Consider the following 20,077-nt stretch of genomic DNA (forward strand, 5'->3'; position numbering starts at 1 on the left):
GGGAGGGGGAGAGGGAGAGAGAGAGGGAGAGGGAGAGGGAGAGGGAGAAAGAGAATGAGAATCCCAAGCGGGGCTCGATCCCGCAACCTTGGGATCATGACCTGATCCGGTATCAGGTTGATGCTCAGTTGACTGAGCCACCCTGGCGCCTCCCAACGATTCTGTTTAAGAACCAGTATCAGAACAGAACTGTCTTTTCTTAAAGCAATGTGTGTTTTTTTAACTTCAAAAAAGTTGTTTTTCTTGTTTCTGAGTAACCTCTCCCGTGTGACTCTGTGAGGTTCTCCAAACATTTAATGGGAACCAAGTAAGTGAATGCGTGAAACTGAGCTCCAGTGATCACAATGATAAAGGCGTCTGAACCTGAAGCCTTCATCTGCGGAAGGCATCAAACCGTCCATGGTCCATCTTCCTGGCCTAGATGGTCACAGTCAGGCTAAGGAAGAGGCCTCAAACCACCAGCCTACAAATATCTTTGGTTTGGCCCACAGAGTGACGTTACTTTTTCTCAACAATTTGGATATTTAAAAATCAAAACAGTTCAGGGGGAAAAAAAAAGGTATCTAGATTTCACACACTCGCACCAAATCCAGAAGCATTGGCCACACTGAGTCTCTGCATGGCGCCACGGCTGGACGTGGTGGCACGAAAGACATGGCTCCCAGTCACCCGGGGGCCACAGATGCCAGCCCCCGTGCTCACCGTAATGGCATCCGAGGGCTGTCTCCTTAAAGCAACTGGGGATTTTGTAACGTAAAGACTATAACCAACAAAGTTTTTCTGACAGAGGAGAAAAAGAGACAGGAGGTTTGGGAAAAGTCCCTAACAGGCCGACTGAATCGCATCACTGCCCTCCCGGCAGTCTCCCCTGTCCTCTGCGGGAGGGGACCTCCTCCGCCCTGGCTCTCCTACCTGCCAGCCTCCCAGGGTCTCAGTCAGGCCGGCGGGTAGAGCTGAAAGCTACTGAACCCAGGCGTGGCAGAAACTGGTCACGTGAGGGGCGCCTGGGCGGCTCAGTCGGTTGAGCGTCCGACTTAGGCTCAGGTCATGATCTCGTGGCTCGTGGGTTCGAGCCCCGCGTCGGGCTCTGTGCTGACCGCTCAGAGCCCGGAGCCTGCTTTGGATTCTGTGTCTTGCTCTTTCTCTCTCAAGAATAAAAAACATTTGAAAAATTACAAAAAATTGGTCGTGTGAATAAAGGCTGCATGGTTTCACAATCGCGGGTGAGAAATGAAATGAGACAGCTGGGAGAACGGCTTCAGCAGTCAACCGTCACGGCCCCCCCACAAGACAGGCCTGCCAGGATGCCCGTGCTGGGGCCGCGGGGGCTCATCTGCTCGCGGGGTGGAGCAGCGCGGACGGTTCACTTACGGCTGCTGATCTGGGAGAACTTCAGGGCAACAGAGAGGCTACTTCGAGCCACCATCTCGCCAATCTTCTTCCAGTCGTTTCCATGCAGGGAGTGGTAGATCTTTAACTTCTCCGTGTCTCCTTTGCTATACCTGGGAGGAAGGGAAAACGTGCTACAGTTCTGATCAAGTGTGAGATTAAGAACTGTGTTGCTTTTAATTTTTAATATTTATTTTTGAGAGAGAGAGAAAGAAAGAGAGAGAGAGAGACGGAGCGAGTGTCAGCGGGGCAAGGGCAGAGAGGAAGACATAGAATCCAAAGCAGGTTCCAGGCTCGAGCTGTTAGCACAGAGCCTGATGCGGAGCTTGAACCCACGAACCGCGAGATCATGACCTGAGCCAAAGTCCAACCCTTAACCGACTGAGCAACTCAGGTGCCCCTTTCTTTTTTTACTATTTCTTTTTGAGAGACAGAGAAAGAGAGAGAGAGAGAGAGAGAGATGGAGGGAGGGAGGGAGAGAGAAATTGAGGGAGAGAGAGGGAGAGAGGGCGGGAGGGAGTGCTCAAGTATACCTGTGAACGGGGGAGGGGGGAGAAAGGGAGACCGAAGATTCGAAGCAGGCTCTGTGCTGAAAGCAAAGAGTCCAACGCGGGGCTCGGACTCACTAACCTTGAGATCACGAACTGAGCTGAAGTCCAACACTTAGCAGACTGAGCCACCCAGGCGCCCCCCCAAACTGTATTTTTGGGATTCTGTCTCTGCCTCTCCCCCATTCACGTGCACACGCGCGCCCTCTCTTTCTCAAAATAAATAAATAAACTTTAAGAAAAAAAACCCAGCATTCTAAGGGCAAATTGTTACCACACACAAACCACGTGGTGCAAACGAATGAATGAACTTTCTTATTAGAATTAGAATTAGAATACAGACTTTGTATTCTGCTAAAACTTTCATTCCCACGCTTATGTCACAGATAGAAAACTGTCACCTCAGCTGCCACCGTTCATTTACCCAAAGCTTTCTTTCACGTCCCGCTGAAAAGGTCCTCTTTAGTGAATTTCCTTCGAGTTCCGTCCACAGACGTCCAGCCCCGGGGCTTGGGGAAAAGGGGAGCGTGGGCTTTAGTCTGTGAGCAACCTTTTCCTCTGCTTCCGGTTTACTTCTTTTGGTCAGAATTTAAAAAAAAGAAACCAAGGGCGTATCGGTGTTTGGGGGTCGCATAATACGTAGGTCTCGCTTTCAAATCGTGCAGCCACCTGGAACCCAAACGACCCCGCCGCGTTTACTAAACGTGCCTCCCAGAGTGAGGTCAAGTCCACGAGGTTGTCTGGGCCCGCAGAGCGAGGGGCCCGACGCTTTCCTGCCTTTCCCTCTGTCCTGGAGCAGAGCGCTTACCCACAGCCGACACCCGATCCACATTGGTTTTATCGGGAACGTTGGGAACAAAACGTAGTTGGGTGTTGCATTTACTTGGGGAGGGAGGGAGGAGACCGTGACCACCAAGCAGTGTCGCTGCCGAACTGCTCGCACTGGACCTCTGGCTGGCGTTCACCCTGCCTTCACACACTCACTGGAAACCCCCAAAAGCGGGCTGAGCGCCGGAGGGAACGTCGCATCGAGAAGGAACATTTGGGTACACGGGGAGCTTACACATGAGCAGAGAGCAAAGAAAACCTCGTGAGTAACATTAAGGGGGGCACGGCACACCGAGTGCTAGAGGAAGTACAAAGGAAAAGCCAGGGATCTAGAAAGGGGAAGACTGGCGCGCCTGGGTGGCTCAGTCAGTTAAGCGTCCGGCTTCGGCTCAGGTCATGATCTCGCGGTTCGTGGGTTCGAGCCCCGCGTCGGGCTCTGCGCTGACAGCTCAGAGCCTGGAGCCTGCTTCCGATTCTGTGTCTCCCTCTCTCTCTCTGCCCCTCCCCCACTCATGCTCTGTCTCTCTCTCTCTCAAAATATACATAAAAAATAAATAGAAAGGGGAAGATCACAAACTTTGACTAAAGAGGTAGAAACTGAAATGGGCTTTGAAGACATTCACCTGACCGCAGATATGCAGGCCCGTTTCACACACAAAGGTCCTCATGATTTCGTTTTTTTTTTTTTTTTTTTTTTTTACCACCTCTAATCTGTTGTGGACGTTCTGATTTATACGATCAGCAAGCACCAGAGAAATGCTGTGTCTCAAGCTGCTAAGGCTTCTTACCTGCCCTTGTAATTGTTGACATCAAACATCTTCTTTGCTCGATAGTAAACGAGTTTCCAGGGCCGGGCAATGCCCTTCCCTAAAGTCGGAAGAAAGGCAAGTGGTCAGTGGGGCACACAGGGCCTGGCCTGAAACGGAGTCACAGTTGTAAAAGGAAGCCGGCACAGGCCCCTCTCCCCCCCATGACCCCGGACCCCACATCGAGGCCGGGATTTCACACATCCTGCAGAGAGCTGGCTCGAGGAGCAGACACCCGCGGTCACCAGTCTCCTTGCAGAGCTCTGCAAACGACGGGCTTAGGATGTCGAGGCTCCAGCTTCCAGTCTACCTACCACGTTCGGGGGAAAAGTTCTTTATAAACCAAAGTAACGTTAACAAAATTTGAGTTAAGGGGAAAGAATGCTAACGTGGAGGATGTGTGCCAACAGTTGATGAACAAGAGGGCTTCTTGAACGAGCAGGCTTTACTCATCTCCTCACTCTAAGGACCAAACAGCGCCCCCGACAGGGGCTCCCTACTCTGGTTGCCCCTGCACATTCCGGAGAACACCTAAGAAATCATCCTCTTTCAATTCATGGATTTTGCGGGGGAGGGGGAGCGCCTGAGTGGCTCAGTCGGTTGAGCACCCGACCTTGGCTCAGGTCACGGTCTCACGGTCCGTGAGTTTGAGCCCCAGGTCGGGCTCCATGCTGACAGGTCGGAGCCTGGAGCCTGCTTCCGATTCTGTGCCTCCCTCTCTCTCTCTGCCCCTCCCCGGCTCATGCTCTGTCTCTCTCAAAAATAAATAGGCATTAATACTAAGAAATAAATACATTTATTAATGAATTCATAGATCTCCTTTCTGTCCAATCCCATGCTGCTTCATGGCTTGGTCTCAGTTTCCAAGTACACCCGCTGGAAGAGGGTTCCAGCGACAAAGCACACGTAAGGCTGTACTCAGGAAACTCAGGAGATCCGGGTGTGCTGTGTGCAGCATACGAAAGACAGCATGTATTAGAGCAGGGGAGCAGAAACCAGAACCACACTTCTTGCCCAGCAGGAAAGCTCCAAGTTGATTGTGTTACTTTCTACAAGATCCGGAAAAGCACTACGCTTGGGAGACATGAACGCATTCCAAACCCCCAAGAGTACAGGCTGGCGATGCGAATACGGAAATACCGATCGGCCGGGCGCTGTGCGAACACCTACCGTGCCTCACCCGGCTAAGGCTGGAAGGCTGGCGACAGTCAAAAAGAAAACAGCTGTACGCTTACCGATGTGCAGTCTAAAGGAGTATTTTCTTTTCAAGTCAGTGATCACAGATTTCTCCTCTGGGTATCTGTCTGTATACAGCAGCTTGTCCGCATTGTCAATCCCGGTCAGGGACAGAAATTCTTGCACGTTTTTCTCTAACTGCTTATTTTCCTTTACAGAAAACTTGCCAAATCTAATAGCGACACCTAGGATTGGGGTGGGGAGAAAAAGTAGGCATTGTCAGTAACAAAGAAAAGAGCAAACCCACCACTCAGTCTTCGGCAGTTACAACAGCGCCCAGTCAGCTACCCCCTGCTGAGAAGCAGCCCTAGGTGTGCCCTTGACATTAGCTCCCCCCTCCCCCACTGTGACCCCCAGCTTCCCTTCCATTTTAGTCATTCTTCTCCCAAAGTCTGCCCCGTCATCCCCTTCTAGAGTGACCTTCCCCAATTCATCAATCTCTTTGGAAAATAGTCATTTTTTTTATTAAGAAAGAATACATTTTCATTAAAAGTTCAAGCAGTATGGAAATAAACATTTCAAAGAAGTCCCCCCTCGGGGCGCCTGGGAGGCTCAGTCATTAAGCGTCAGACTTCCGGCTCAGGTCATGGCTCAAGTCACGATCTCGTGATTGGTGGATTTAAGCCCAACACGCTGGTGTCAGCCTGTCAGGACAGAGCCTGGAGCCTGCTGCAGATTCTGTGTCTCGCTCTCTCTCTTCCTGCCCCTCCCTGACTCACGCTTTGTCTCTCTCTACCTCTCAAAAATGAATAAAAGTTAAAAACAATTTTTTTAAGGGACGCCTGGGTGGCTCAGTTGGTGAAGCATACAACTTCGGCTCAGGTCATGATCTCACAGTTCGTGGGTTTGAGTCCCGCATCAGGCTCTGTGCTGATGGCTCAGAGCCTGGAGCCTGCTTCCGATTCTGTGTCTCCTTCCTCTCTGCCCCTTCCCCACTCCCACTCTCTCTGTGCCTCTCAAAAATGAATAAATGTTAAAAAAATGTTGACGTTTAAAAAAAAAACAAAACAAAAATTTTTAAGAAGTCCCCTCTTAATCTCTTCTGCCACACACACACCCCGGCCAAAGGCAAGTACGGTGAAATTGGCCGATACAAATATTCACATATATTCTCTATGCAAATATATGGGGGGTGGGGGGAGTAATAAGGTCATTTAACTGCACATTCTACTCTTCTTTGTAACTCAAAGCAACCAAGTTCCATTATGTACTGATGGGTCTTATGTATGGCATGGTTTTTCCCTTCTTAGACTTATTTCAAGAATATCTTTTAAAAAATACATACGCCTAAAAATTTTGACATAAGACATACAAAAAGAATGGGAGCATTCCACAGATGCTGCTCTAAACACATTTTCCTTCCTTGGTCTGTTTTTTTATTTTTTTCAACGTTTTTTTTTTTTATTTATTTTTGGGACAGAGAGAGACAGAGCATGAACGGGGGAGGGGCAGAGAGAGAGGGAGACACAGAATCGGAAACAGGCTCCAGGCTCCGAGCCATCAGCCCAGAGCCTGACGCGGGGCTCGAACTCACAGACCACGAGATTGTGACCTGGCTGAAGTCGGATGCTTAACCAACTGCGCCACCCAGGCGCCCCTGGTCTGTTTTTTTAAAATGAACCTCTTCAACATGATTAACGGGGCTAAGGCTCTGCTTTTACTGTTCCCGGGGACCAGTGTACTGGGTCCGTCACAGCCCAGTGAACACCGCTCGTTCGGACCACACAGCCTCAGCTTTGCGGTCTGCTCCTCGAGTCCGTAACTTTTCTGGGAGGTTCTTGCAACACGGTGAGTGAGATCAGGAAGGAGACGGGTCTCCCCTACCAGAAGTTGGGCGGAGGAGACCCAGACCCCTCCGTTTGGCTGAGCTCGTGGCTCGGACAACAATTCCGGCAGGAGGTGAGGCAGGAAGCGGCCAGAAGGTGCTGCTGGTGAACCTAGACAACTTGCATCATTCACCAAACGGCGTCAGGGGCTCCTCACGCAGACAGGAAAGCCCGGCAGCTATTCGAGTCCCCCCAGCTCACCCTGTGCCTTGAATTCCTTAAACCGCCCTAAGTCATCCCGGTACATCCTCTTGATGGTGGTGGCGGCCCTTTCCTTGATGTCGGGGATGAACTCCTGGAGCTGCTTCACGGCCGAGTCCAAATCCACATCCGAGTCGCCCAAATCTCTCGACTCTTCGGATAAGTATCTCGTTTCGGAACCTGTGGCCACTTCCAGACGGCCTTCTTCTTCGTTTGTAGGTTCCAACCTACGGACAAGATCGGACGGACTCACGTGAACGCGTCGCTTGCCCCGGTGGCTTTCAAGTGCTTAAAGTGACCCTCACTTCAGACCAGGACAGTGTGAAAGCAAGGAGGGATGTCGGAGCCTGCCACGAACATGCTAGATAAAGAGGTCACAGGCAGAAGTCACACAGAAGACACACATCGAAAGACACAACATTCCCCCGTTACCTCTGCACCTCTTCCGTGCAGGCCCGGGTTTTCTCCTCCTGTGGCCTGGGCTCCTCCCTTTCTTCAATCAAGGTGCCATTTCCCTCCAGTGAATCAAAGTGCGCGTCCTCCAAGCGGGCAGCGAGCGCTGAAAACTCCCCACCAGGCGCTACGGGGCTTTCGGCAGAAGAGCCTCGCTTCCGTCTCTTAGCCTTTTTCTTTACACCGCTGACCCCTCGACATCCTTCGGAGTGCGCGTTCTCCAGACCCTCAGGCCCGGGCACTGCCTCAAATTCGCGGTTGTGTGAAATTTTTCTCTTTTTTTTCTTAGACTTTTTCTCACCTGCGGGTATTGGCAGCTGGGCAATTTCGCCCTCTGGGCCCACGGAAAGGGGGGCTTCTGGCTGGTGTGGTTCCACCTCGGGCAGGGGCAGGCTCGCACGTGGGCTGTCCTGCACAGCATCGCCCGATGCCGCTTTCTTCCGACGTTTTTTACTCTTTTTCTCCCTGACTTTATGATGCGGTTCTTCGGACTCATTTTCACGTGACTTCGGAACGGACTGCGGTTCGTCTGCGTCAGGCTCTCGTGTTGGCTTTTGTTCCTTGCTCGAGTCCACGTACACGACATCGACGTCGCTCCTAAAATTCTTCGGCGTGTCCTTGATATTTTCTTTATCCACCAGGACGTACACCACGCCTGTTTCCTCATCTACCCCCAAAGCCTTCTGTCTTCTCTTTTTATTCTTTTTGGGTATAGAAGTGGTCTTTTCAGTCTCCTCGCAAATTTCTGATTTTTGCAAAGGGGAAGAATGAAAATGCTGGAAATCCTTTCTCTTTTTTTTACTCTTGGTTATGTGACGCTGTTCGCTTGTCAGAGGAGCGTCTCTGAAACTTTCATGGGAACTCCTTAGGTGTCCTTCCTTATATACAGAGTATTTTTTCTTTTTCTTGTCAAATACTGGGGTGTGAATTTCCAATCTGCTCGGTCCTCCTTCCATTCTGTTCCTGTAGGGAAACTTGACAACAATGGTTTATTTTTGCAAAGCATTTTAAACATTGGCCTCAGGAGGAAAAAAAAAAAAAAATCACAGAAAAATGAAATTATATGACAAATGACAAGACTGGAATCATGGCTGTCAATTTTAAATTATTCTAAATGCACAGGGGCCTCACTGTAATTTACGGTCTGGTCCCAATGCCCTTAGGATACGGTAAAGAACAGTTAACAGAGAACAAAGTGCCCAGCATGATCAGGCCCTTGTCCCCTCCCCCCCCCCCCCCCCCCGCCCCCATCTTTTACCTCTCTCTTCTAACTCCATGCTCCAGCCACACATGTCTTTTTTGGGTTCCCCGAACATGCCATAATCCTTTCCTTAGCTCACGGTCTTATAACATACCATATCCTCTTTCTGGAATGCCCTCTGCTGCCTTCCTACCCTCCCTGCCTCCTGCCTCCTTTCATCCTTCAGAGCTTGGTTTGAATATCACTTCTTCAAAAAAGCTTTCCTTGGTTAAGAAGAGACATACGTGATGATACTTTGCCTCTTAAGTTTAAAACCCACAAATCAATTGTATGTGTCTTTTCTGCATGGATACGTAGTAGTAACTGGCAAATTCTAATCGGCAAATTCAGAGATCAGGGACAAGAACCGAGCCAGTTTCTCTTGTATCTGTCATCTTTTATTTCTTAATGGGGGTAATGACGACGGGGGTGTTTGTTGTATTTTTATTTACTTATTTGAATGCTGCTTGCTTTTTCACTTAAAAAGCAAGAAGGAGAACAAAGGTACAGATTGCTTTCATTTGTGTTCAAAAACAAGCAACTGAAGGATGTACATGTGTAAGTACTTACAAAGGAGGAGGAAGAGGAGAAAAAGACAGTGCTCCCTGACCCCCGTGGGCTTGGTCCATTCCAAATATACTTTCATAGCAAACCATACGTCTCCTTGGTAGCACTTAGCCCAAATGTAGTTTAAAGACTAAACGATTATTTCACTAATCATTTAATGTTAGTCTCCTCTGCTAAAAACGTAAAAAAAAAAAAAAAAAAAGTTTCCACGCATCTTTGGGTGACATCAGGGAGAACGGTCTTAATGAAAGCTCTTAAGTGCCTCTGTTGAAGGGGAGGTCCTGGGGCTGGGGAATCTGGCTTATGGGTAGAAACCGATGTGTTCTTTCATACTCTTCTTCCGGCCACACAATTCTCAAACTGTCCTCACCGCCCATGAGAAGTTAGGGACCCTACCCCTCTCCTGTATCTTCAGCCTCTCCCTCTGCAGTGGGTCCCTTCTGGCAACACTCCAACAATCTTTAGCCTCTCCTAACTTACAACAAAACAAAACAAACCCACGAAAACCAACCATCTTCTGACCTTGAAGCCCTACCCAGCTGTTCTCCTCTCTCCTCTTCACAGCACAACTTCAGACAGAAAATGCTCTCTCCATTTCCTCACCTTGTATCCACGTCCAAAACCACTCCTTCTAGCTGTTCCCCCCCCCCCCCCCCAACTCCTGCCCTGAGACTGCTCCAGGAAGAGCGCCGAGGACCTCCAACCCACTACATTCAATACACGCTTTCCTGGCCCATCTTTCAGGCCTTCGCGAGAACGGTGAACAGGTGAGCAGATGATTCCTTTAAATATTCTTTTTCCTTCCTCTCTCCCAACCTCCTTCACTTTCTTTCTTTGAAACACCTCCTAAGCTTCTCCCTCTGGTCTCTGGAACTCAGCACAACATACTAACTGCATACTTACTCCCCACCAAGACTTTTTTGGTTGCCCTGTTATTCTTAAGACCAAGTCCCAAATCCTTACACACCTACCAGGCCCTTCATGATCTAGTCTGGTCCATGTCTAACTCTCCACCTATCATTTCTCCCTGGGTTTCAGACAGCCTGCTCCTTTCGGTTCCCGGAATACACACGTTCTTTTTCATTCTCCAGGACTTTCCAAAAGCAACTTCTGCCGGTGATGCTCCTTCTTCCGAGGGACCTTTCTCCGCGTTAACTGGGCCACGTCCGAAACTCACCTCCTCAAGAAGGCCTCTCTAACAGCTAGACTGGGTCCCGTCTCCCGCTTTGCAGTTGCCCTCCTGTACTTCGCGCCGCGGCGACACGCTCGGCCTCCCAAGGGCTGGGGTCTCGTCCGTCGGGCTCCCAAAGGTTCCACCGTGCCCGACAAGCAACCGGGCAAGCAACTACGCCCACCGATTCGGAACACACCGCTTCCTGCCCCGCCGGGACGTGCCCAAGCCTGGTCTCGGGCTCTCTCGTTCTTGCGGGGTGCGACAGACCCCCTGCTCTCCCTGCTCTGCGGCGGGCTCTCCGGGGCTGAGGAGGGAGGCCCCGGCCCCGTGTCCGACTCCCGATCCTCTCCCGCCCGGGACCCGGGCCTCCGCTCCCGGGGGCCGGCCTGGGGCGGCCGCAGCGCAAACCGCCCCCGGAGACCTCAGCCAAAAGCGGCCTCAGCGAGGCGAAGGCACCACCACCCGCCGCTCGACCTCGACAGGCGCATCGAAAGAACCCGGAACGACCAAGAAGCGCCCTCAACCTACCTCCCACGGCGCCGCCACCTTTCTCCCGATCCGGAAGCGCCGTTCTTGCGGAAGCGGAAGTGGTCGTGCGTCGCTTCCGGCCCCGCCTCGGCGTCACGCTGCCGTGGCAACACGCCCGCCGCAGGGACTTGACGCAGGCGTAGTTGACCGCGGGTTTCGTTCCTCGGGTCGGAGGGGGTAGAGTGGGGGTGGGGTAAAGCGCGACCTGAAACCCCAGGGAGGGGACAGAAGGCCCGGACTGGCTTCCCAGCTCGCGCGTGCGTTCCACTTAGTCAAGTTTGCGCCGAGCTCGGTTCTAGTCCCGGAGTGGACAAGGTGGTGAGACCCCAAGTCTGGGGAAGACATGAGAAACAGATCAGCCAAGATAGTTTCAGATTATTCTGCAGGAGAGAAAACAGGGTACTGTGCTGGAGAGTGACGGGGGCAGTGAGTGCTACTTTAGAGGGAAGGGAAGGAAAGCTCTTTGCGGAGGAACATTTGAGTTGAGCTGTAGACTAAAAAGGCGAGCACAACTCTAGATGGAAGATGGTCCCAGGCTGGAAGCAAGGGCAAAGACCCTGCACCTGATCGCTGGAGGACCTGGAAGACGGCCAGGGCGGCTGGAGCGGAGTGAATACAGGGGAGAGTGGTGGAAGTCCAGGTCAGAGGTGGGCAGAGGCTGCTGGGTTAAGTTCAGATGAAGCTAGAAGCAGCCTTGCAGATGTAGTCCAATCCTCCCGTTTCAACTGCGTCCTGAAGAAACTTGGCCTATGATTCAAAGTAAAGCTTCTGAGTCCGGGCCAGTATATATAGCACTAAACTTTTATAGACTTATTGAACAGTAAACATAACCATATTGGCAACTAGTTTTTCACTGAATCCGTTAACAACACTGTGTGGGGATTGTAGGATTATCTTTATTGGGTGTTATCAGCCTCCCCCTCTGGATGAGAAAATTAGGGCTTAGTGTAACTTGTCCAAAGGGACTTATGTGGCCCAAGCAGGATTCAAACCTGTGTTCTCTCCACTACTCCGCTATCCTGCCCCTCCGTGCACCTACCACGTGACTTCCTGGGGCTTGAGCTGCCCAGCAGTTTTGATTGAAAGCGCACAACCTGTATTTCCGTGAAAGTCTGGAAGCGAAGCAGGCTGGAGAAATCATGAGTACACATCACATCACACCCCACACACACGCTACCACCACCCACTGGCTGCCCCAGGCCTTGGGTGAGCAGCTGGAAATCTGCCTGGTCTGCTCTGGAAACGGAGTGTTGGTGTTACCCACTGTTGGTGTGTAAGGCCTTGAAGAGCAAGTCTGCTGTTGGTGCAAATTCCTCCTGGTGAACATTCTTACCCAGAGTCTTGTTGGTATTTGCAACATTCAATGAAGATGATGGGGGTGAATGAACCCATAAAAAGCTGGAACTAGAAGGCAGACTAGAGATCATCCGGCCCAGTGGTTCCAAAAGCACTGTGCCAATCTCCTGGGAGGCTTTTAAAAAGTGCAGATTCTCAACTTGGCATACAGACCTCAAGGGCTTCAGGTGCCACTGTTGTATCATGTTAAGATCCATGGACGTGATAATGACATTGTAGTAATGTATGAGAATTCTTCGGCAGCAGATACGTGTTGAAGTATTTAGGGTCACATAGGATACAGACAACGGATATTTTCAAAATGATGCAGCAGTGTGTGTCTGTGGATGGTGAACCTAGGTGAAATCGATATGGGTTTTCACTGTACTCTCTCTTCAACTTTTCAGTTGAAACTGAGAAACTCTTTTTTCAAAATTTAAAAACAGTCCATTCCCAGATCCCATTTCCAGGTACTCTGTTTCAGTGAATCTGAATTTCTCAGCCTCCCTCCATTCTGTTGCACAAGGTTGGATACCACTGAGCTCATTCAACGCTCGACTTTCCTCTCCCACCCATTTCCCAGGGGAAAAAACCGAGGACCCAAGAGGGTGACTAATTCGATATCACCCAATTGGATTAGCAGTAACATCAAGCCTGGAATGCAGATCTCTATTTCATCATGAAAAATTTAGCGCTCTGTGCCTGTGTGTGTGTGTGTGTGTGTGTGTGTGTGTGTGCGCGCGCGCGCGGAAAGGGGAGGAGAATGGGACCAGATATGAATGGAGTGGGGAGGGTGGAGGCAGGTATCTTCGTTTTGGAAGTCAAGTATAAATGGACTTCTAGAGCCCCGTCGCTTTGAACACAACCTAGTGGCGATTCCTGGGGTTTTCTCCTATCTAAGAAAACTGTAAGCAGGTGCACTTTGGTGGCCACCAATAGTTTCCTGAAAGAAAACCAAGCCAGGCAGCTCCGCAGCTGTTGGCGTCCCGTCGCCATGGAGACAGACCGTCCCATTCTTCCTCAAGGGGTGGTCTTGATCTTCTCTCCTTTCCCAATCCGCAGTGCGGTGCCCGGAGGTCGCTCTGAGGACCCACAGGGGCTTATGGAGGGCTTTAGGGCTCCCTGCGAGAGTCGGTCGGCGCGAGGTGGGCGCCCCCCCCTCCGGAGAGGGCCGGGCGTCCGGGAACCACCCCGGGGCCGGATGGTGCGGTCCGGGACCCGCGTCCCGCGCGTCGGACCTCCGAGCCCGCCCGCCCACAGGGCAGCGCGCCGGACCCAGCCAGTGGGTCGGCACCCCGCGACCTCAGGATGGCAGAGGCCCAGAGCTCCCGCCAGGACCCCAGGCGATGGAAGAAGAAGCAGCCGGTGCGCCGCAGGGTCAGCCAGATCTGCCCGCCCCCGCGGCGGCCCCTGACCGTGGCCGACATCCGGCCGGGCATGGAGAACGAGAGGCTGGGGGTCGTGCGGGATTCCATGTTTCAGAACCCGCTCATCGTCAAGGTGAGCCGCCCCCCACCCCCGCCGCCACCCCTCCGCGCTCGTCCCCTCGCTGGGCACCCACGCTGCCGGGATTTCCCCCGCCGAGCCCTGGCCCCCCGCGGCCGGGGTCCGAGCGCCGGGTGGGAAGCTCCCGCTCTGGTCCAGACACACCTGGACCCCTGTGCGGTCCCGGGCAGGTCGCGTCGCCTCTCTGCGCCTCAGTTTCCTCATCCTCGAATGGGATGATAATGGCGCTCATTAAAGGGAGTGGTTGAGAAAGTCCCACGGGGTTGTCCCTGCCCAGCGCCTGACACCCAGTGAGCCCGCGGTGTTGGCTGCTGCTGTTTACCCGGGAGCCTGCCGGTGAACCCACAGGGTGACACACAGGGAACGCGCACCCAGACTGTGTCCTTACTCGCCACCTGCCGGGCTGCCGCCTCCCCCTTTCCCCTGCACGCCTGGGCTGCCACAGTGCGGCGAGCGTTCTGTGTCTCCCCTGGAAGCATCACTTCACAAGTTAATTTTCACCCAATCATACTCTTCTTACCCAGAACTACAACCGTAGGAGAAAAGAGCGCGAAAATCTGCCCTGGGGGGACTCGCAGGCCGGAACGAGGGAGGGAGCTGCGGTTTCTAACCAGGTCGCCTCCCCTTTTATTTGCACACCCCCTCACTTCAGAGGTTTGGGGACTGGTGATCACCCAACGCTGGAGGGGCATCTCCAGGCCTTGCCGGGGCCACAGGAAAAGTCGAGTTGAGGTTTGGCACCGGGGGGAGGGGGGGCGCGGGGAGCCGGTCAGGGAGCAAGTCTATCTCGCGCCACTGGAGGGCAGTGTGCTTTCAAAAATGCGCCTAGTTCCCGGGTGCCGGAAGTGGAAGGCGCAGGTGGTAACCATGGATTCAGTAACGTTGTATCTGAACGCCAGGAGCTCATTAGAGCCCAGAGGTTTTCTCTGTTGTTTTCTGCTTTTTGGTACGGGGAACCTGGGCTTTCTTAACCGCCGCGCTAGAATTAGCTGAGTTCATTGCCTCCTGCGAAAGCACTGACCCTCTCCTCTTGTGTTCTCCAATCTATTCTCGTGGGCCACCCCCCACCCTCTCGGGGGGCTTATGACACCGGCACCCTCACACTTAGTATGGACCCTTAGCACCCCCACCAAAGTGGAACAAGGTCCTTTACTTACCTCTCGGTGAGAAGAGCCACTCTCGGTGGACACACGGGGCTCACCATTCTGGGATCTAGGGGAGAATCAAGTCCTCCGCCTCTGATCGGCTGCTTGGGTGTTAGATCGCTGCTTTCACCCAGGCAGGTACTAGTGGGCCAACCCCACTCTCCTTACATATGAAATAAAGGGCATTATGAAGTTAGCAGTGTTCTCCACGGTGAGTTAGGAGTGTATGATGCCCACCCCAAGCTATATACGGTTGACCTTTGAACAATGCAAATCTGATCTTATGCCGGCCCAGTTATATGCAGATTTTAAAAAATCAACACAGTGCAGTACCGTAAATGCTTTTTTTCCTCTTCCTTATGATTCTCTTAATAACATTTTCCTTTCTCTAGTTTACTTTATTGTAAGAATACAGTACATAGGGGCGGCCGGGTGGCTCAGTGGGTTAAGCGCCTGACTTCAGCTCAGGTCATGATCTCACGGTTTGTGGGTTCGAGCCCTGCGTCCCGCTCTGTGCTCACGGCTCAGAGCCTGGAGCCCGCTTCGGATTCTGTGTCTCCTTCTCTCTCTGCCCCTCCCCTGCTCATGCTCTGTCTCTCTCTGTCTCAAAAAGAAATAAAAATATTTTAAAACAATTTTTAAAAAAGAATACAGTATATAGTACGTATAACATGCAAAATATGTGTTACTTGACTGTGGGCTACAAAGCTTCTGCCCAACAGTAGGCTGTTAGTCGTTAGGTTTGGGGGGAGTCAGACGTTACAGTGGTCCCACCTGGCTGGCCCAGTCGGTAGAGTGTGCCACTCTTGATCTCACGGTCATGAGTTCAAGCCCCACCTTGGGTGTAGAGCTTACTTACAAAATCTGTGGTGGAGCTTCGACTGCTCGGGGGTCATCACCCCTAACCCTCTGGCTTGTCCAAGAGGCCACTGTATATGCACACACACACATGTATACACACACATACCTATAGGTATACGTATCTAAACACATGTATTACACGTACACATACATTTATGTGTGTATGTATGCATATATACACACATGCATATGTGTATATCATACATATGCACAGCATATATATAATATACGCAGATGAGTAAAAATCCCCCCTCCTTCTTTTCCTTTTGCTCACCCCGTATATCAAGAAGGACAGTATTTTGGCCTCTGGATGGCACTAGCTGAACAGCTTCCACAACGAATCCGGTCACTGATTCCTTCCCGGACCTGAACTTCGGGGTTGGCAAATGTGCAGGAGATTGCTGACCCACGGCTGGGTGTCCTGCCTTCAAGGCAGGAGAGGAAGAGCCGGACTGTCCTGGCCAGTGGTGACTCAGCCTGAGCAGCAGGGACGTCACTGGTGATCGTGCCCCGCTCTTCTCGGGTCAGGGACAGCTAGCCTTTTCTTCTTACTTTCCTCCCTCTGGTTCTTGATGGGCTATGAGCTACTTTCTGTAGCAGTTGAGATTGGGTCCACATTTCGATATTTGCCACCCTCTCCAAGATTTTCAACCAAAACCTGACCTAAGTAAAAGTTGCAGAGACCTTTGAGAGCAATGAGGAAACTTGACCATTACCTTTTCTAGGCCCCTCCTTACAAATGGGTACACTGGGGCCATCTGTGGTGGGCCCTCTGCCCAAGGTTCTGGCAGAGCCCGGGTTAGAATCTGTGTTCCCTGGCTCCCAGCCCAGCATTCTTTTACCACTCCACTTTCTTATATTTAAACAAAATTTATTTATTTATTTTAAAGGTTTATTTATTTTTGAGAGACTATGAATCTGAAGCAGGCTCCAAGCTCTGAGCTGTGAGCACAGACCCCGACGCGGGGCTTGAACCCACGAACCGTGAGATCATGACCTGAGCCGAAGTCGGACACTTAACCAACTGAGCCACCCAGGTGCCCCTGAACGGAATTTAAATTATGAAAAAACTTTGGGATTCTTGGTTTTAAAGCTAAGGAAAATGAGAGTATTCCAGACTATGGAGTCTTTAAAAACTATTTTTTAACATATGTTGCTGTGTTTTGAGGCTCGGCTTGTGGATTTCTTCTTGGCGGTATGCCAGAGTCACAGGCGCACGTTTGCGGACCCCCGCATGAGAGCGCGCCTTCTTGTGTGTGGCAGAGGTGGGAGTGCCCTCTCCCAAGGTTGTCTTTAAGAGGATGAGTGCAATGGAAGTATATTTTGGTCTTGTCTAAGTCAGAAGCTGAAGGTTGCATCTATATCGAAAAATATACCACCTTAGAAATAGTTGTTTATTCCACCATATTGGGGGGGGGGGTTGTTGCTCAAATTGTTTTCTCCAGAGAATACTATCAGGATTTGTTTAATTTAAAATGCAGACACACTGCCTGAACAAACCCAACACTGCTATTTCACACCCATGGAATTTGCCAGGACGTATACGCATCAGTTATTCAAGAACATGTCTGCAAGATGCCGCAGTAACCAAGTGAAAAGTGAAAAAACGCAGACATCCAAGCAGGTATTTTATCTACAAATGCTCAACAACTACTTGCCTCATTTAAAATCAAGCCCACTGGTTATTAGTGGGGCCGATTGAATCAACTGGGTGTTTTACGTGGCCACAAGAAAAGAGTTAAATATTTTCCATTAGAGAGGGCTTCTACTCTATTGTACAAAGTGATGTGCGGTTAGCCAGTCTTCCTTCAAATGTGACTCTCTGGGAGGAATAAAATTAAACAGAGAAAGAACCCAGCTTCTTTCTGCTTGATTCCCATTTCCCCCAGAATTCTGTGACTCAACATAGAATCCTGCTACAATAGCCTTCAAGGCTCCTTCACAGAACCTGTCAGGGTGCACCCTGCCTGCCATCGAAACTGAGCTGATATCCTGTCAATACAATTATAGGGAGAGACTGCTGGGTTTGCTCCACTGACAGCCTTGAATCTTCTGTCGCCCTGGAGAGGCAGACAACGTACAGGGGTGGAATTTATTCAGTTGAGCACCCTTGGAAAGTGCAACTGATCATGGCACCCGATTTTTTCATAATTTATTACTGACTTTGTTTTTCTGTGGGGGTTTATGTCACAAATAAGAAGTGCATGCATTTGTAAAATAGAGTCATAAGATCACATCGTTTGGGGCTGGAGGGAGGCTTACAGACGTCTAGTCCAATTTTTTTTTTTTTTTTTTTTTTTTTTGAGGATGTGAAGGCCCAGAGAGAGAAAGAGACTCATCCAAGGTCCCCTCTGACCTGGTCACAGAGGTGGGATGAGATTCGTGTCTCTGGACTTCCAGCCCCAAGTCCTTTTGGCCACATTACACAATCAGTTAATTCACGGCAACCCGGATTGGTTACATCCACACCGCAGGCAGGCAACAATGGTCCGCCAACGAGCCTGATTCCAATAGCATTTTCCTCAAGATTCCTTCCCATGTGAGCTCTACTGATTTCTCAGGATTTGTGGCTAGCCAAGAAGTGTTTATTGAACGTCTACTAAGTGACTAGCACCATCCTAAACTGTCTTGAGGGGGCATAGAAACAGGTTCAGGACTCCACCCTTGCCCTGCCCACAAACCACAAGGAGAGTTAAGTATTTAGCTGGGGAGGTGGAGTGTACATGTGTATATTGTACATGTTCATATATACGTATGTTGCATATATATATCGAATATATGTGCCTATGTGTGCATATGTATATATATGTAAATACGTGTGTATTGCTTGTATACATATTACTGCACACGCGCACACACACACACACACACGCAGGCACACACATGCCTAATCGGATAAAGAAAGTCATGGAGGGGCGCCTGGGTGGCTCAGTCGGTCGAGTGGCCGACTTCGGCTCAGGTCATGATCTCGCGGTCCGTGAGTTCGAGCCCCACATCGGGCTCTGTGCTGACAGCTCAGAGCCCGGAGCCTGTTTCAGATTCTGTGTCTCCCTCTCTCTGACCCTCCGCTGTTCATGCTCTGTCTCTCTCTGTCTCAAAAATAAGTAAACGTTAAAAAATTAAAAAAAAAAAAAAAAAGAAAGTCATGGAGTCCCTCCTTGTAACTTTCAAGTGAAAGGCACCAGCCAGGGGGTTCAGATTTAGGGCGAGGAAACGCTGAGCAGGACTCGGTGGGCTTAGTGAAGGAACAGACCTGGATCTGGACCTTGGAAGTGGGGGGAGTTACATTCCAATCAGGGGCAGACTGGGAAAAATTCAGCCCTCTGGGGCCAAATGATTTCACCTTCTTGAGATCCGAAGTGTTCAAAGGTTTCCACCCCAAGGGGAGTTCTGGTTTATGAGACCAGGCCCCGCTGCTGGCATCGTTATCGTTACCGTCACGAGGAAGCATTTGTTGAGAGCCAGTGTGTTCAAATTGGATGCTCTACGAAATTAGGCAACCACACCATGCCCACTAATGGCTTAACATCTCTAATAAATATTGATGCTGGTGAGCATACATGCATCCGCAAAGAAGGCAGGCAGACAAACACAGTTGTACAAATATCCCAGCGTGGGTCAGTCTTTTTATTACGTTTGAGTCAAATCGGAACATGTTACATTCGGCTTTATCTCTTGTAGGGAATGTACCTCTGATCGTTCAAATCCTTTTACATTCGATTAGGATGTAACAGGTGAAAATAAAACATTGGCGGGGGTGGGGGGGCTGAGAAATGAACTGCCCATCCTAACGGCCCCTCTCGGCTGGCCAGTAGGTAGGGTTCATTTCTCTAGGGTAAGCCGTGGGTTTCTGTCTCTCTTGGTCCTTTATACTTTCTTCTTCTTTTTAAAAGCTCCCCCCCCCACTCCCTCCCCAGTGGGGGAAAAACTTCCCCCACTGCCACTCCACAGCGGCACAGTGGGTATCAGTGCCCACTGATACCGTTTGGTGGGCAGGAGCTGAGGCAGTGAGCCCGTCTATCTGCTCAAACCTGTGGGCTTTTCAGAAAGCCAGCCAAGTTCCTGCCTCCTAGGCTTTTCACCACGGCCTGGGGCAGCTGCCCTGAGGGAGGAGCCCACCTTCCTCTGTCCCTCTGGGAAAGGAGTGCTTTGGTTCTAACACATTAATGCAGATAGACTCTCGGAATCGGGGTTCCCTCAGGTTCGGACTCTGCCACCTTCTGGTTGCGTGGCCCTCAGAACCCTGCAGCACGGAGGGAAGGCCACTCCCCCGGGAAGAACTCTGAGTTCAGCAGTCGCTTCCGGGACCTTCCAGAACCTTCCAGGCTCAAGTGTTGTTCATTGTGTAATTAAGGCCGCTTCTGCGTTCTTGATTTACAACTGGCGGACGCGATTTCAAATCCCTGTTTTCTATTGCAGTGGTTTTCAAGCTGT

At 50.9% G+C, this 20,077-nt stretch overlaps 2 protein-coding genes across 11 annotated transcripts in view; one reads left to right on the forward strand and one right to left on the reverse strand.

Moving 5' to 3' along the window:
• TTF1 (transcription termination factor 1) overlaps positions 1 to 10,885 on the reverse strand; it is a 19,968-nt gene extending 9,083 nt beyond the window's left edge. Inside the window, exons 1-6 of one of the 4 annotated variants that reach the window (XM_049638204.1) lie at positions 10,797 to 10,885; positions 7,267 to 8,261; positions 6,835 to 7,061; positions 4,807 to 4,992; positions 3,554 to 3,632; positions 1,372 to 1,502 (exon numbers count right to left, since the gene is read on the reverse strand). In XM_049638204.1, coding sequence (XP_049494161.1) covers positions 1,372 to 1,502; positions 3,554 to 3,632; positions 4,807 to 4,992; positions 6,835 to 7,061; positions 7,267 to 8,243 — 1,600 coding nt within the window. In that variant the 5' untranslated portion in view covers positions 8,244 to 8,261; positions 10,797 to 10,885. Of the gene's footprint in view, positions 1 to 1,371; positions 1,503 to 3,553; positions 3,633 to 4,806; positions 4,993 to 6,834; positions 7,115 to 7,266; positions 8,539 to 10,796 lie in introns of those variants that run through there. The other 3 variants (XR_007459472.1, XM_049638203.1, XM_049638206.1) reach the window with 3 other exon arrangements.
• A 2,457-nt stretch (positions 10,886 to 13,342) lies between these two features.
• The window catches only part of CFAP77 (cilia and flagella associated protein 77), a 129,844-nt gene continuing 123,109 nt past the window's right edge, over positions 13,343 to 20,077 (forward strand). For 3 of the 7 annotated variants that reach the window (XM_049638277.1, XM_049638285.1, XM_049638294.1), the window contains exon 1: positions 13,343 to 13,631. In XM_049638277.1, coding sequence (XP_049494234.1) covers positions 13,440 to 13,631 — 192 coding nt within the window. In that variant the 5' untranslated portion in view covers positions 13,343 to 13,439. The remainder of the gene's footprint in view (positions 13,632 to 20,077) is intronic. The other 4 variants (XR_007459487.1, XR_007459489.1, XM_049638271.1 and 1 more) reach the window with 2 other exon arrangements.

Source organism: Panthera uncia, chromosome D4 (assembly GCF_023721935.1).
Source record: "Panthera uncia isolate 11264 chromosome D4, Puncia_PCG_1.0, whole genome shotgun sequence".
Classification (NCBI taxonomy): Eukaryota; Metazoa; Chordata; class Mammalia; order Carnivora; family Felidae; genus Panthera; species Panthera uncia.